The sequence below is a fragment of the Aspergillus chevalieri genome, chromosome 2 (genome assembly GCF_016861735.1).
Source record: "Aspergillus chevalieri M1 DNA, chromosome 2, nearly complete sequence".
Classification (NCBI taxonomy): domain Eukaryota; kingdom Fungi; phylum Ascomycota; class Eurotiomycetes; order Eurotiales; family Aspergillaceae; genus Aspergillus; species Aspergillus chevalieri.
In genome coordinates, this window is record NC_057363.1 from 3,755,109 (window position 1) to 3,768,831 (window position 13,723).

General features: G+C 47.4%; 5 protein-coding genes across 5 annotated transcripts; 2 read left to right on the top strand and 3 right to left on the bottom strand.

Annotated features, from left to right (window-relative positions):
* Positions 1 to 402: 402 nt before the first annotated feature.
* ACHE_21299S (uncharacterized protein) lies at positions 403 to 2,519 on the top strand (the record flags this gene model as incomplete). Its single annotated transcript, XM_043275367.1, has 14 exons — positions 403 to 628; positions 682 to 775; positions 832 to 859; positions 915 to 961; positions 1,013 to 1,090; positions 1,141 to 1,206; positions 1,261 to 1,298; positions 1,348 to 1,572; positions 1,622 to 1,675; positions 1,731 to 1,818; positions 1,869 to 2,008; positions 2,068 to 2,142; positions 2,204 to 2,323; positions 2,380 to 2,519. The coding sequence occupies 14 exons, from the start codon at positions 403 to 405 to the stop codon at positions 2,517 to 2,519; spliced, it is 1,419 nt and encodes a 472-aa protein (XP_043134363.1).
* A 1,624-nt stretch (positions 2,520 to 4,143) lies between these two features.
* On the top strand, positions 4,144 to 5,064 carry ACHE_21300S (DUF3632 domain-containing protein; the record flags this gene model as incomplete). The annotated part of the gene is made up of 2 exons (XM_043275368.1): positions 4,144 to 4,525; positions 4,580 to 5,064. The coding sequence occupies 2 exons, from the start codon at positions 4,144 to 4,146 to the stop codon at positions 5,062 to 5,064; spliced, it is 867 nt and encodes a 288-aa protein (XP_043134364.1).
* Positions 5,065 to 5,761: 697 nt separating this feature from the next.
* ACHE_21301A (S-(hydroxymethyl)glutathione synthase) lies at positions 5,762 to 6,334 on the bottom strand (the record flags this gene model as incomplete). The annotated part of the gene is made up of 1 exon (XM_043275369.1): positions 5,762 to 6,334. One exon carries the CDS (start codon positions 6,332 to 6,334, stop codon positions 5,762 to 5,764), a length of 573 nt encoding a protein of 190 aa, XP_043134365.1.
* A 602-nt stretch (positions 6,335 to 6,936) lies between these two features.
* FLD1 (S-(hydroxymethyl)glutathione dehydrogenase/class III alcohol dehydrogenase) lies at positions 6,937 to 8,384 on the bottom strand (the record flags this gene model as incomplete). The annotated part of the gene is made up of 6 exons (XM_043275370.1): positions 6,937 to 7,151; positions 7,214 to 7,851; positions 7,902 to 8,037; positions 8,093 to 8,207; positions 8,290 to 8,304; positions 8,364 to 8,384. 6 exons carry the CDS (start codon positions 8,382 to 8,384, stop codon positions 6,937 to 6,939), a joined length of 1,140 nt encoding a protein of 379 aa, XP_043134366.1.
* A 2,614-nt stretch (positions 8,385 to 10,998) lies between these two features.
* ACHE_21303A (ankyrin repeat domain-containing protein) lies at positions 10,999 to 12,453 on the bottom strand (the record flags this gene model as incomplete). Its single annotated transcript, XM_043275371.1, has 2 exons — positions 10,999 to 11,198; positions 11,247 to 12,453. 2 exons carry the CDS (start codon positions 12,451 to 12,453, stop codon positions 10,999 to 11,001), a joined length of 1,407 nt encoding a protein of 468 aa, XP_043134367.1.
* Between the last annotated feature and the right edge of the window lie 1,270 nt (positions 12,454 to 13,723).

A 13,723-nucleotide genomic window follows, 5' to 3' on the forward strand; every position in this document is an offset into this window, starting at 1 on the left:
AGCTTTTGTGGTCTCCGGCCTCGGATATCTCTTGAATAGGGCGGGCCAATGATATTCCGCGGCTCTTGCCTGAGGCAGGAACCTTAATCGAACCACATCCTGCAATCGAAACAACAATACATACATTCCTTGCATGGAATCCTCGTGGAATTCACCACGATGCAAGCGAGGTCTAGAATGACTGGCGGCCCAACCCGAAAGACAATGGTGACCTTACCGTCTTGGTGCATGGACCTCTGTTATATTAAGCACGTCATTTCGTCTTTCGATGAGGGTTCGACATGCGGAAAAAACATGACTTTGTATGCCATATATATACCATTATGTAGCGCTGGCACTTGCATTTTAATCCGACCATTATTTTCACCATATAAACTGTGCTAGCTGTGCTAGAACAACACAATGACAAAAGACACGCCTGTCTCAGTATCCTCCGATACGGATAATGTTTCAACACAACCACCACCAAAACGAACATGGTACCATACCACCCTCTTCAATGCCTTCATCATCGGTGGTGTGGGCTTTATGGCTCCGGGTTTATGGAATGCAATGAACTCGCTAGGTGCCGGAGGTGCGGAATCGCCGTTTTTAATTAACGCGGCGAATGCGTTGGTTTTTGGTCTGAGTATGTCGTTGTCCTTATACTGATAATGTACACACAGTGCTGACATAGTAAAGTGGGTTTCCTGTGTCTTTTTGGTGGCCCAATTGCCAATCGAATTGGCCTCAATTGGACCTTGTTGCTGGGGGCGGTTGGATATCCGATTTATTCGTACGTACCCTGTACTCGGAGAGCCTGATTGAGTATGACATGCTAATAATTAATAGGGCTGCATTATATACGAACAACCGCTATGTATACATAATTGCTTATCTAAAGGTGATGGAGATTGGATACTAATAGCTACTAGGGAAATGAATGGTTCGTTCTTGTCGGAGCAGTGGCCTGTGGGTTGTCGTAAGTATTATCCTAGCCTAAGTCTCTTTATTACAGAAACTCACAATGCAGCGCCGGTCTTTTCTGGGCCTCCGAAGGCGCCGTTGCTCTGGGGTATCCGGAGCCAGCTAAACGCGGTAGATACATGAAGTGAGTACTTTCCTGCATACACAGTGTGAAGAGCTGACTAACGGAGACAGTATCTGGCTTTGGTTCCGCACGGGTGGCCCTATACTGGGTGGTGCTATTGTGCTTGGGAAAAATAAGTGAGTCATACTTGTCTTCGAAATACCGCTCTGAACGAGTACTTACAATTACAGTTCTGCAAACGCAAAGAGTAAGGGAAAGATCGATCCGAGTATGTTGAACGCTCTTTTACCTATTTTAAGTATGTTAATAAAGTACAGAGACATATCTCATCTTCGTCGCATTGCAATGTCTTTCGGCTCCTCTAGCAGTCTTCCTATCACCACCCGAGAAGGTCCAACGCAATGATGGAAGCAAGGTCAAGATCATCATCCAGAATTCATGGCGTGCAGAAATGCGAGAGCTGTTTAAGCTTTCCATGCGAAAGGAGGTTCTTCTACTATTACCGGTATTCTGGGCCGCCTATTTCAATCAATATAGTTCAAGTACGCATTTGACCTTCCCTTCAGCCGCGGACAAAACTAACTCGACCAGACTTTGAAACATACTATTTCGGTGTTCGAGCTCGCGCTTTGATTGGATTTGTTGGTATGTTTGAGTGTCCTTATCACCTAATTGGACAGTTGTACTAACTTCGCCCAAGTGAACTTCGCAAACCTCTTCTCATCCGGAATCATCAGCCGATTCTTGGATTACCGAGGCATTTCGACCAAGAACCGTATTATCTACAGGTCAGTTGGCTATATTACATCCCATACGACACGAATACTGATTCTGTTAGTTACTTCTATGTTATCATCGTGCATATCATCGCCTGGGTGTACGGCTGGGTGGTTCAGGAGCAGTTCACTGCGACTTCGCCCGTATACGACTGGTCTGACAAAGGCTTTGTAAAGGGTCTTTTCGTCATTTTGCTTTGGCGTAGGTGCTAATCCAAGGGTCCAAATTTGATATTAGCCAATCGCTAATAAAGATTATAGAATTCTCCCAACAAGCTCTGCAGAACTGGCTGTACTACCTCGTTTCAACAATGACGGACAACATTTCTGAACTATGTATGTCAATTGAGCGACCAGAAGGAAAAATATCATGACCAAGAGCTAACGAATGTGCCAGCTCGACTATCCGGTATTCTCCGTGGCCAAGAGAGTTTCTCCCAAGCCGTCTCGTTCGGGCTGAATACTCGGGATTGGCATGGAGGCAGAGTTCCTCTTGCCGTGAATACGATTCTTCTTGGTATATACCTTTGCTCCACCAAAATTTGAGGAACATGTACTAATTGGCGTGACTAGGACTCGCGGTGCTTCCTACTTGGCTGGTTGTTCAGGGGCATACTCCTATTGAGCATGATAAGAATGAGGCTAGAAGTGAGAGTCGGGATGAAGAGCGGGGGGTTGTGCAAAGTGTTAATGTTGCTGGGAAAGGGATTTGAGCTTTGTCAATAGTGAATGTCAATCGTGTTGAGTCAAAAGGAACTTGTTCATTGTATAGATCCTTGCAATATTCGTCGTCTGACAGATTGTGGGTTGCAATAGACGTATGATTAAACACATTCCTTGGCTCCGAATAATGTGATTGATGCTCACGTTTGTCCGAGTTTGCCCTCGAACATCTGCAGACATATTTATACGATATGCAACTGGGCATGAGATAAAAAATTGCGAACGGTGGATTACATTATCCATTTCTTTTGTCTTTTCTCGAGCATTCTCACACCCCATGCATGCTTCACTGTCGCATCCATCTTAGTGTTCAATTTCGACTCTGTGACTCTCATCACTAAATGAGATGTCGCGAAGACACTGTGCTGGCGACTCCGGTACCTATCTTACTGATGAGAGGAGTCAAGTTCGAAGAATCACTAATTGACAGTTTGAGTCAAATCGCCAAATTCTGCAGGTCACTGTTGGGAAAAGCTGAAAAATTTTGCGCTCAGAGAATGCCATTGAAGGATAACTGTATCTCATTAATACACCGAGAAGACTACCTAAGCGACGGGTCAGCCAACAACAAGACCATCTCGGTTTCCATCGGAACATCTGGTCCAATCCATCATGAATAACGTGGGCCTATGACTGCAGTACGAGAACTTCCGCACGAATCATACGCCGATATCGCGCTAGCCGACTTTTAAATCTCGTTGATTATCTAGTGAACTACCGCTCAACACAGGTCCGCGAAAGTCTTCAGAGCCGTAATATTCGTGCCCCGACAGCAATCCGTGGTGTGAAGATCTGCTGCTATGGCGAGATCAAGCTTCATGGGAAGGATACCTTCGTTTCTGTTGATGTTGTCAGAGCTACGCGGATTGCACCCGGCGACGGGGCTATATCACCGATTTCTCCCCGTCCTGGCATGCCTCTCGTGCTCTGGAAAGATACAGACCTTGAGTTCTGGCTTGATCCTCTGGGATGGCCAGAGGGAGCCATTACGGCAGCCGATAATCCAAATGTTGCATTTCTGATGATGGAGACCGATCCTTCAAGACCAGAACGGAGCTTGGCGCCCCCCTAGTGCAACATAGAAATCGGAAATGTATTGGTCTTTCGTGAAGACAGAAAAGATCTCAACCTAGACGATGTATCAATTATGTGTCACTTCAGCAGGTATAATCTGCAGCGCAGGTCCGAGGATACCATGGTCTCAGACCTAAGTTTAGAGGAACAGCTAAGAGTTTTGGAGTTTATCACATGGGAGAACGTGGTCAAGCATTGGAAAAGAACGATAGTACTGCCTTGGGTGAGGGACAATCGGGGCTGAGCGAGTATGGCTAGGGTGAGCTAGCCTGGCCTCGGAGATCGACAACAGTGGAGCTGGCCTTGAAAAGTATTAAGATAAGCCAAGGCAATGGAAATAGGCAGGAGAAACAGATAGAGCATATATTGCACGTTCATGCCAAGCGTAATAAACAATCATGAAGCATTCCTAGTGCTATTGCCCACCACGTACGCTACTAGGCTGCACAGCCTAGTGTGGCGCGGCAAGGCTGACCTCGTCGATATTTAGTATGACTCCGTGTCCAGCCTGACGTGCCATATTGCAACTTCAGTGCTACCATGTCCCCTTTCAACTCGCTAGGAATCGAATATGCAGTCTCCCACAATCCCTCAGAAAAAGAACAAGTAATCTTCGATTACTTGATCACATACCTCCCTGCAGACTCCTCAATCACACCCGAAGAAGCAGTCCACCACATCAACACCCTCTTTCCCGAAGATCATGATGCCACGGGAGTCAGCCTCCTCTATCAGTTCTGGCAGTTGGTGTACTGTATTGGGTCTCAATTGGATTACCAGCAGGAGCCCATGCAACGTTTTGTTGCCCTCCTGGAGGCCCTCGAGATACTACCGGACATCCTCCAAGGGGGTGCGTATCCAGGCCGGAATAGTCATGCAAACAGAATTTATACCTGTTTGGCCTTTGGCGAACAGTGGAATAGTATGTTTCTGTCGCATTTTCTGTCATCCGGGACCACTAATACGGAATGACTAGGCCTCCGAGACAACAAGGAACCCAGCGCCAAGTCCGCACGTCACTGGCAGAATATGAACGGGTTGCAGGCATATATGGGCACACGCGGGCTTGGTGACAGCAGCTTATACGCTCTGGAAACCATCAGCATGGCTCTGGAGGACGAGGAAATGAAAGAACCACAGGTTCGAGCCGCAGCCACTTGGTTCACGTTGCGCGCGCTCTCGATTTACTGGTTTTGTCAGAAACGGAAAGGTCAACATTGTGATAAGCGAGGGGCTCTATGGACGGGCAAGCCAGAAGAAGGCTATTCGATTGCACGATGGATGTTTTGGCGGCGGCGGCTTGCAGAGCTGCGTGATCGTCCGGATGTGGAGGAAGAGACGACACACATCTGCAGGGATGCAACGCAGGCGATGGATAAGGTGTCTAAGCAGGTGAACAGCATCCGTATAGTAGAAAAATTTATGGCATTGTTACAAAGGATGTTTGATCGAAAGGAATGATTGCATGAAGTCCAGAACGGATGGATCTGTATATATATTGTCAGCTGGACAGGATATAAGAGTCTTACTTTGATTGTTGCCGGTGGCTCGACAGTCTGAGACCTGAGTATTCTTGGTATGATAGCATCTGATACACAGTGTATTTGCCGATGGTAGGGCATCCTAGCATTGTTGGGACACTCACCTCTCCTGTTCATGGTGCGTCTGTTTTCGGTCCCATGCGTTTCACAGAAAGCATTGGTTAGGAAGATCTCATGAGAATGTCCGAATTTATCATTGCTATGATGATCATATTGCAGCACGGAGGTCAACAAGTGGCTGCGGATGGTAAGGCTTATTTCCACTGGGGTAATTATAAGCGCCTTGAAACTGCGCCAATTCTTGGACTCCCTCCTTACCAACCCTCCTACAACTTCATCTCACACCGATAATTAAGATGCGCTCTCTCGAATTCCCCGCCTCGAAAATGACTAGCGCGACCTACCTACTGAACGAAAAAGTTTCGCCATCCTAAAAGAATATCACCAGCCTGACAGTACAACTGCGCTCGAAACAGCGGTCACTTACCCAGCTACTAACCGTATACATGAGCAAGGACTGAATAATGCTATTTAAAAATTTATTGCATTTGTATATTTTATCCTGGAACCATTGACCAATCTATATCTTCCAACCAGGCCCATTATCCAAGACTAGTCTACAGGTTAGCCGACAACGCCCCCGAAGCCTTGGCTGTATAAGTCGCAATCAAATCCATCAGCGCCGGCGACAAAACATCATACGTCTCCAACCCATTCTCCTTGAATTTCCCCCTAATCTCCCCCATCCCCTCAGGCCGATATCCCTGCTCAATAATCGACGACACAAATCCCGCAAATTGCGGCTCCTGCCAACCCTTCGTATCCGACAACTCAGCATGCACGAAATCCAACCCCTTAAAGGGATGATCCTTCTCAATGCGCCCGTACAAATGCACGCCACAGTCCTTGCACGCGTTACGGATGATGCTGGCTGTGTTGTCGACAGTGATGAGTTTCTGTGGGTTTGCGGTCACGCTCAAAGCGTCGCGGGGGACGACGCCGACAATTGAGAATAGGGAGCCCGCTGGTTTCCAGCATTTGGAGCAGCCGCAGGCGTGGTTGTGGGCGACGTTGCTTTTGAGGGTAACTTTGACTTTGTCTGATGGGCAGTGGCAGTAGAGGTCGCCGCCGGAGAAATTGGGGTCGCCTTTGGTGATGCCGTTGTCGATGAGGGGGTGAATGGAGGGCATTTTGAATAGATTCTTGTAGAGTGAGAGTAGACTTTTGAAATATGACTTTCTGATATTTTGGTAATGGACGAATTGCTCTTGTTGACGCGGATTTGGCGAGATATATAACGAGTAGGTCATACAAGCCAGTCCACCAATCCTTCCCCTCATGAGGGGTTCGATGTGCGAAGGGCAAGCATTCTTGTGTTTTCCGTAATCATGGTATCTGTGCTATGGCATGGGTCCCCATACCGAGACCGGGAAGAGATTCCACCGGTGCGGAGCACCGATGGACAGCCGTCTTGCACACCCGGGCAGCCATGGTAGCAAGCAGAATGCGGAATATTTCCTTTTCGGACGAATTTGTGTTAGCGTCTTGAAGTGTTCAATGTAGAGGTGCTTATATCGGGAATGTGAATTGTTGTCGAAATTGGCTATGAACGAAACTGGTAAAGAATCACATCATGCAACGAAAGTGTAGAACATCGAAGGCGGACGTCCTTCAATTTATAATTTAACTGAGACTACCAAGGTACTCGTCAAATATCTACCTTGGTAGACACCTGTATGCAATTTAACTATTCGCTATTTGCAGATATTTTAACACGCTTTTCAACGACAATCTACGCCGTATCAACAACACATCGAATACAATCACCCTGCTTCATCTGCTCAAAAGCCACGTTAATGTTAGCAAGAGACTGACGATGAGTGATAAATTCGTCGACCTTTAGATCGCCATTCAAATAGTCTTCCACGAGGCCGGGCAGTTGAGACCGGCCCTTGACACCACCAAATGCACATCCCCTCCATACGCGACCAGTAACTAGCTGGAAGGCTGTTCCATATTAGCTGTCAAGCCGGATAAGTACCTGATTACAGGGATAGGGGCTTTCTTACGTCTGGTTTTGATTTCTTGCCCACTAGCAGCCACTCCGATGACGATACTCTCGCCCCATCCCTTATGGCACGCTTCAAGAGCTGCCCGCATTACGGCCACATTCCCAGTGCAGTCAAATGTGTAGTCACATCCACCATCTGTCAACTCAATGAGCTGCTCTTCAACGGATCCTTTGACCAGTTTATATGGATTGACGAAATGCGTTGCTCCAAATTTGAAAGCCCAGTCCTTTTTGGCGTCGTTGATATCGACAACAATAATTCTTCCAGCTTGTTGTTTCAATGCACCCTGCACAACTGACAAGCCAACGCAGCCAGCCCCGAAGACTGCAATGTTCGATCCTTTCGTAATCTTTGCAACATGTGTTGCGGCGCCATAGCCGGTGGTTATACCGCATCCCAAGAGACATGACCGATCTGTAGGACATGCCCTTGTTACGTTGACTACAGAAATATCTGCAACAACCGTATATTGCGAGAAGGTCGAGCAGCCCATAAAGTGCAGTAGGTCTTTCCCACGGGCCCTGAAGCGAGATGTGCCATCGGGCATTACACCTTGTCCTTGAGTGGCGCGGATTTTACCACATAGGTTGGTCTTGCCGGATTTGCAGAACTTGCACTGCCCGCATTCGGGAGTGCTAACGATGTTGTCAGAGGCCAGGTCGTGTCAAGGGGAGATGAAGCATACTATAGAGCGATAACGTGATCACCAACTCGAACATTCGATACGTCCGGTCCTACCGACTCGACGATCCCCGCACCTTCGTGGCCGAGAATCACGGGGAATGCACCTTCTGGGTCTTTCCCAGAGAGCGTGTAGGCATCTTGGGCCAATGTCAGCCTTTACAGTTCGACTTAAAGATGTTTTGGCATACTCACCTGTATGGCAGACGCCTGTGTGGAGGACCTTGATGCGAACCTCATGGGCTTTTGGCGGTGCGACTTCGACATCTTCGACTGAGAGTGGCTCCCCGGCAGCCCATGCGACAGCGGCCTATGCCGGTTAGCGTTTGTTTCTCCATGTCCTGATCCAGGACATGTCAAGTGTCCATGTCTATAGGACTCTGGTCTCATACCTTGCAAACGATGCTCTGTATATTGTCAGTCCTTATTTCCTCACACCACAGCGAAGGCATCGCTTCTGACATACCTTTCCCGCACTGCTAGCCATTATGATACTGGGATATCGATGAATATAGATTGAATTATGTTCAACGATCAAGGACAACAAATAATCCAAAGAGAAGCAAGCAAAAAGGCCACATGTCTTAACTCATTTCCCCTCCCTCACTTTTTTTCCTTTTACGGTAAAACAAATGCATTGCTTATCGATGTGGGGTGAGGGGTGAGGAGAAGCGATAACCATGCCAATATTGCCATTGCAGTGATACAAGCACACCTTAGCTCATACTATTTCGTGCCCACATCTCCTCGGTACGAAAACAGCAGAGGATAAGAGAATATAGTAGGTCGTCGGATCGGATAACATACCCGGCTGCTGATATCGAGCTAGTATTAGTTCGGGCCCACCGGGTATGACATTTCACTCCTCACTGCTGATGCGGGGATCTCGGAACCGTAGCCGCGCATCTTGTATCGGAGTACTAGACGGAGAGACTCTCAAATCACTGAATATGAACAATGCCGTTGTTTTTGCATTATTGCACAAGCGAAACCCGGCATTGCATCATCATGGTTAGCCAACGCATATCGTGAATTGTTATGGGTGTAATAACTACAAGCCACTGCCGCAAATATGTATCCTGATGGACAAATTTTCACTCATTTTAATCCCATCGGGAAGGTTTGATCTATAATCAAAATTCAATTGGAACACATTCGTGTACTACCTGCCAGGTATCACTAGCCATATTGTACTTGTTCCGCGAGAATCGCAAAAATCCTGATCAAGGTCTGTGTTCCACTTCGCGGCGTCTTCTTCCCTGATTACTGGCGGAATGCCCTCTCTTGGTCAAAAGACACCAATGGGTTTGATACGCGCTTCTTCTGGCACGAGAACTTCTGTTGACATACCCGTTGGCGAAAATACATCACTGCTCTTTGCTCGGCTGTGAGTGAGATAGTCAACGAGTGCATCCGTTGATCCCGGCGTCGTGGAATATGTCAACTCTTGTGCTTCATTTATTGCTGATCCATACGTCTCTTCTAACATAATGACCTTTTTGCCAAAGGTTACCAAAGGAGGTAAATTTGTAAACTCCCTGGACTTGAGGCGCACGACGAAGCAGGTCTAGTGCCATACGTCGGATCCCAGCTTCGTGGCACCTAAGACAGGTGTACCAAATGGTAAGACCGACGCTGATTCCAATTGTGAATGCTGGTTGTGTGCCGTTTGGCTGCGTGTAAGCATCTAGAGCAACGCTCGATTGTTCGACTATTGTTTGGAAATTTGGTAGATAGACATCGATTAGGACTCGTGATGGCGATATGCAAGTTTCGAGTATTATAAACACCGTCTCGTGGCAATTCCAGAAAAGAGCTATGGGTGAGCGGTTTGTTCTGGCAATAAGCTGCCTTTTGAGTGTAGGCATGCCATCAATTTGGTGAAGGCATGTGCCAACTCTTGAGCTTGGCTGATAGAGTCATTTGTCGATTTATCAATTCCAGGGGTACGTGAGAAGCGCTAGTCTGGAATACATGCTCTTCGCAAATGCTTTCAAGGAGCTGGGCCTCTTTGGATAGCAGGACAATGGCATCCTGGGCAGATTTGAGAGAGACGAATTCTTGCGTCAGAACATGTTCATTTTCTGGCAGTAAATAGGCCACTGGAGCCCCAGAAGCTGTAAAAGCTATTGCCTCAAGATGAACAAAGATTGGGACGATTATATCCCCTAACAAAAAGGCTTTATAGCTGGTGGCATGGCACCGGAAGCAACTTGAGCGTGCAAAGCCAGAATGAGTTGCACACCCTGACCATACAGCCGCAAGGCCTCTGTCGTAGCACCCTGCAAAAACTCGATGGAAATAAACAGTACATAGCTGAAAAGCCCAACATCTCGGTGGTTCTGTGTGAGAATGTCGGGATTCTTCGGCCGGCAGGGACAAAATCCGGGAATGGTTCAGGGTCTTCAAATAGTGTGCTGACGGAAATGATAGCGTCCCACGAAGCAGGCTCACTTCGGCAAACTTGTGGAACGATAGTGCGCCAGAAATTACCATCTAACCCACCACCAACGAATGACGCGGCATGTTGAAGGTAGTAAGCGAAGGCGCGACGCTCGCACCATGCTGTGTTCGGGGATGATGAGGGAGATATCGTGGAGATCGTGGCACCAGAAACTGTGCATTTGTACTCGCACTTGCACCCCGTACTAGTGCATCGATTGCAGTTTGGCTTCTCTTCTCCGCGTTTGACTCATCGAGCTCTATAACGCGCTTTGTATCGCACTCTTTCTACGGAAGAATTGCTAGTACATACTTGCAAGAAGAGCGCCACATGTTGTTTTAATGATGTTTGTGAGAAGTAGTAATACGAGCAAGTGATAGGGGATGTCCAGGTCAACCCGCTAGGATAAACACTTGGCCTGTATATCGGGGAACACTTTTCGCTATATTTATTGCTGTCTTTTACGATAGGTACATGCAGAATTAGGCCACTTATCAAGGATTTTTCAACAGTCCATAATTAACCACATCAAGAACCCTTTCCTTAACTACTCCAAATTGGAGAATGAAAGGATTCATCTCCACTCTCTGTCCACCTAAATAAGAACTCTATAGCGAGACGGCTCTTGGTATTGTCGCAGTAGCATGGATATTCCAGGTCATGTTTTCTCAGAAGAATTCAATAGATTGATTATATCCCCGCTTCCCCATTTGGCTGCCCGTGTGAGCAGATTCTGCCCTTTGACGTTTATATTCGGATCAGCGCCATGATTCAATAACAGCTCAGCAATGCCCACATTCCCCTTCGCTGCACAAATCAACAACGGCGTCTCGCCCTTCTCATTTGAAGCATTTACATCTGCTCCATGGTCAAGCAATATCCAGGCCGCTGAGAGAAAATACTCACCGAAAACAACAGACAAGAGGGGTGGAAAGTAACCAGGCCCTGTGATGTTTACGTCTACCCCATATTCCAACAAGAGCTCAATGACAGAGACGTTAAGATACCATTGCCTGAGCACCCATGGAAGCAGATATTTTGGGCCCTTCGGAGTGTGAATAGGCGCGTTTGGATCTGCTCCGTATTCAAGCAAAAGCTTTGCTCGTTCATAATGATCGTCTCTTTCCCAGTCTGACAGGGCCTCGAAGAGACATGTTATATCAGGGCGTGCACCCCTGCCGAGAAATTTCCTCGTCAGATTTTCGCTGCCCTTTCGTACCACATGGAACAGGACTGTTCGATTTTCCTTCCCGGCCAATTCCAGGTTTGCTCCTCTGTCAAAAAGTATCTCGAGTGCGTCGAATTCGTGGTGTTTTGCCGCGAGCAGGATCGGTGTGTCAAGACTACGACTCGTCTGGGCGTCAATTTCCGCACCCGAGTCAAGCAGAAGCTTGACAACGCTCAAATGGCCAAGCCGCGCTGCCCAATGGAGGGGTCTCCAGCCGGTGCTCATGTTAGGCACTTCAGTATCAGCTCCATTTTCAAGTAAAGCCTCCACAGTCTCGAAATTTCCCTTACGAGCCGCGACAATGAGCGCCGTCCGCTCCAGTTCATTTTTCGTGTTGACATCCACACCGTGTCTCAAGAGTTCCTTCAAGGCGGAAACACGATTGCGAGTTGCAGCCCAGAGAATCAGTCGTTCTGGCTGGCCCGCGCTGTTCACACCCATCGATTTCTGATAAGCCCCGAGTTCTAGCAGCATTTTGGTGATCCCGGGTTGATTCCACATAATGGTTTGGGTAAGTGGATCTTCAACCCAGTATTCCCCTCGATTATGCTTTTTAATCGACGGGTGTCGGTCGAAAGGATATTCCCTCAGCCAGGTGAACGGCCATGGTCGGGGATCAAGAGAAGTGCCGGCTATGACTGACTTGCGGGCTGTAGTGGCATTTCCATATCGTGCTGCCCAGTAGAGGGCATGGCCTTCGTGGTGTTTGGCGTTGTATTTGTATCGATACTCATCGAAGATGCGATATAATCGATTGTTGACCTGGTGGAGACTGTTCAGGTCACTCTCGGAGGTGACATATTCCCCTATGCTTAGGAGAAGCTCATCGGGAAGATCCAGGATACCCATGTTCCGTGTAAAGGGAGTGGAGTTTGTTTCCAACATGGCAGCTTAATCCCATTTGTATTCTTTGGTGTGGGGCAAAATAGATGCCATCTCACAATTAAGGAGGCTGGTACACAGCCTCATTCCTTCTTTGTCGTCCGATGAGTAATTGAAATTATGTCAGGGAGTCGATCTAAAAATTGAATGTCGAGTAAAATCAATCGGCCACCGTGTTTTCACAATGAAATTGGAGTTGAGAAACCATGAGGCAGAGAAGGGGAAAAAACAACGTGGAACCTGAATTCCAAAGGCGTGGGTCATTTCCAGGGCATGCACTATATCCCATATCCGCTACATCCCAACCTTCAGATCCGATATATGTATGAAATGCATAGGGGAGCACATTATTTTACAGTCCTGACTATAACCTCCGGTGTCTGTGCTGGCATATTGAGTAAAGTAGAAACTCCGGCTTGCGGAGTAGCAGTTAAATGAGGGTTGCCTAGTACGCCGTTAATTTCTCGACAAATTGTAGAATCTCTTCCGGTTCCTGACAACTAAGCAAATCATTTAGCTAATGCACCAAAGCATGAGAAGTGTCTTGTGGTCTACGACTGTCTTACAGACACTTGAAGTCTAGTGTAGCGTCCTTCATACTGAGATCTCAACAGGACTTTCACACATCTGACAGGCAACTGATGAGATAAAAGGCGAGGTCATTCTCAGGCTTTAACGGGACTTGATGACCCGGGACGTTATTATTTCAGTGCCATGCATTATCCCACATGCCGCAGTTTGCATCTTCCAAACATCTTACTCTCCACTAGCTAGCTCGAGCCATTGACCGTTGGCTTCCTGATCCCAACTAGCATTAGACTACTTGGCATCAGCAGACCGCAAAATCAATGCTTCCTTCCCATAATAGGTGTCGCTTTTGCTCTTCTCTTTTGATGTCGTGCTAATTATGCAAGCGGCAAACTGCGGACCTCAATAGCTTTCCTGTCAACGACATTTGCAGATAGACACCCAGACGTGCCGCAGTTATGGAATGCTTTTGGTGTTGCACTTATTTGACCCTTTTGTGCTTGGCAAAGGGCCACTTTCTCGATTCCAAACGGTCTTAAAACAACACGAAGACTAGAGTTCCCAACAAAGGCGCTTGCTGGAAATTGAACCTCAATGACGTCTCAAGAGTTTCCTACAACTGATTCGATCACTGAAACTTTGGAAGTGAGAATGTTCCCATAGATGTGGTTTGGAATCAGCGGGTAATAAGTCTAGCCCTCTGGGAATTGTCTTCGTATTCAATGCCGTGAAAAAGCGTGCCAGT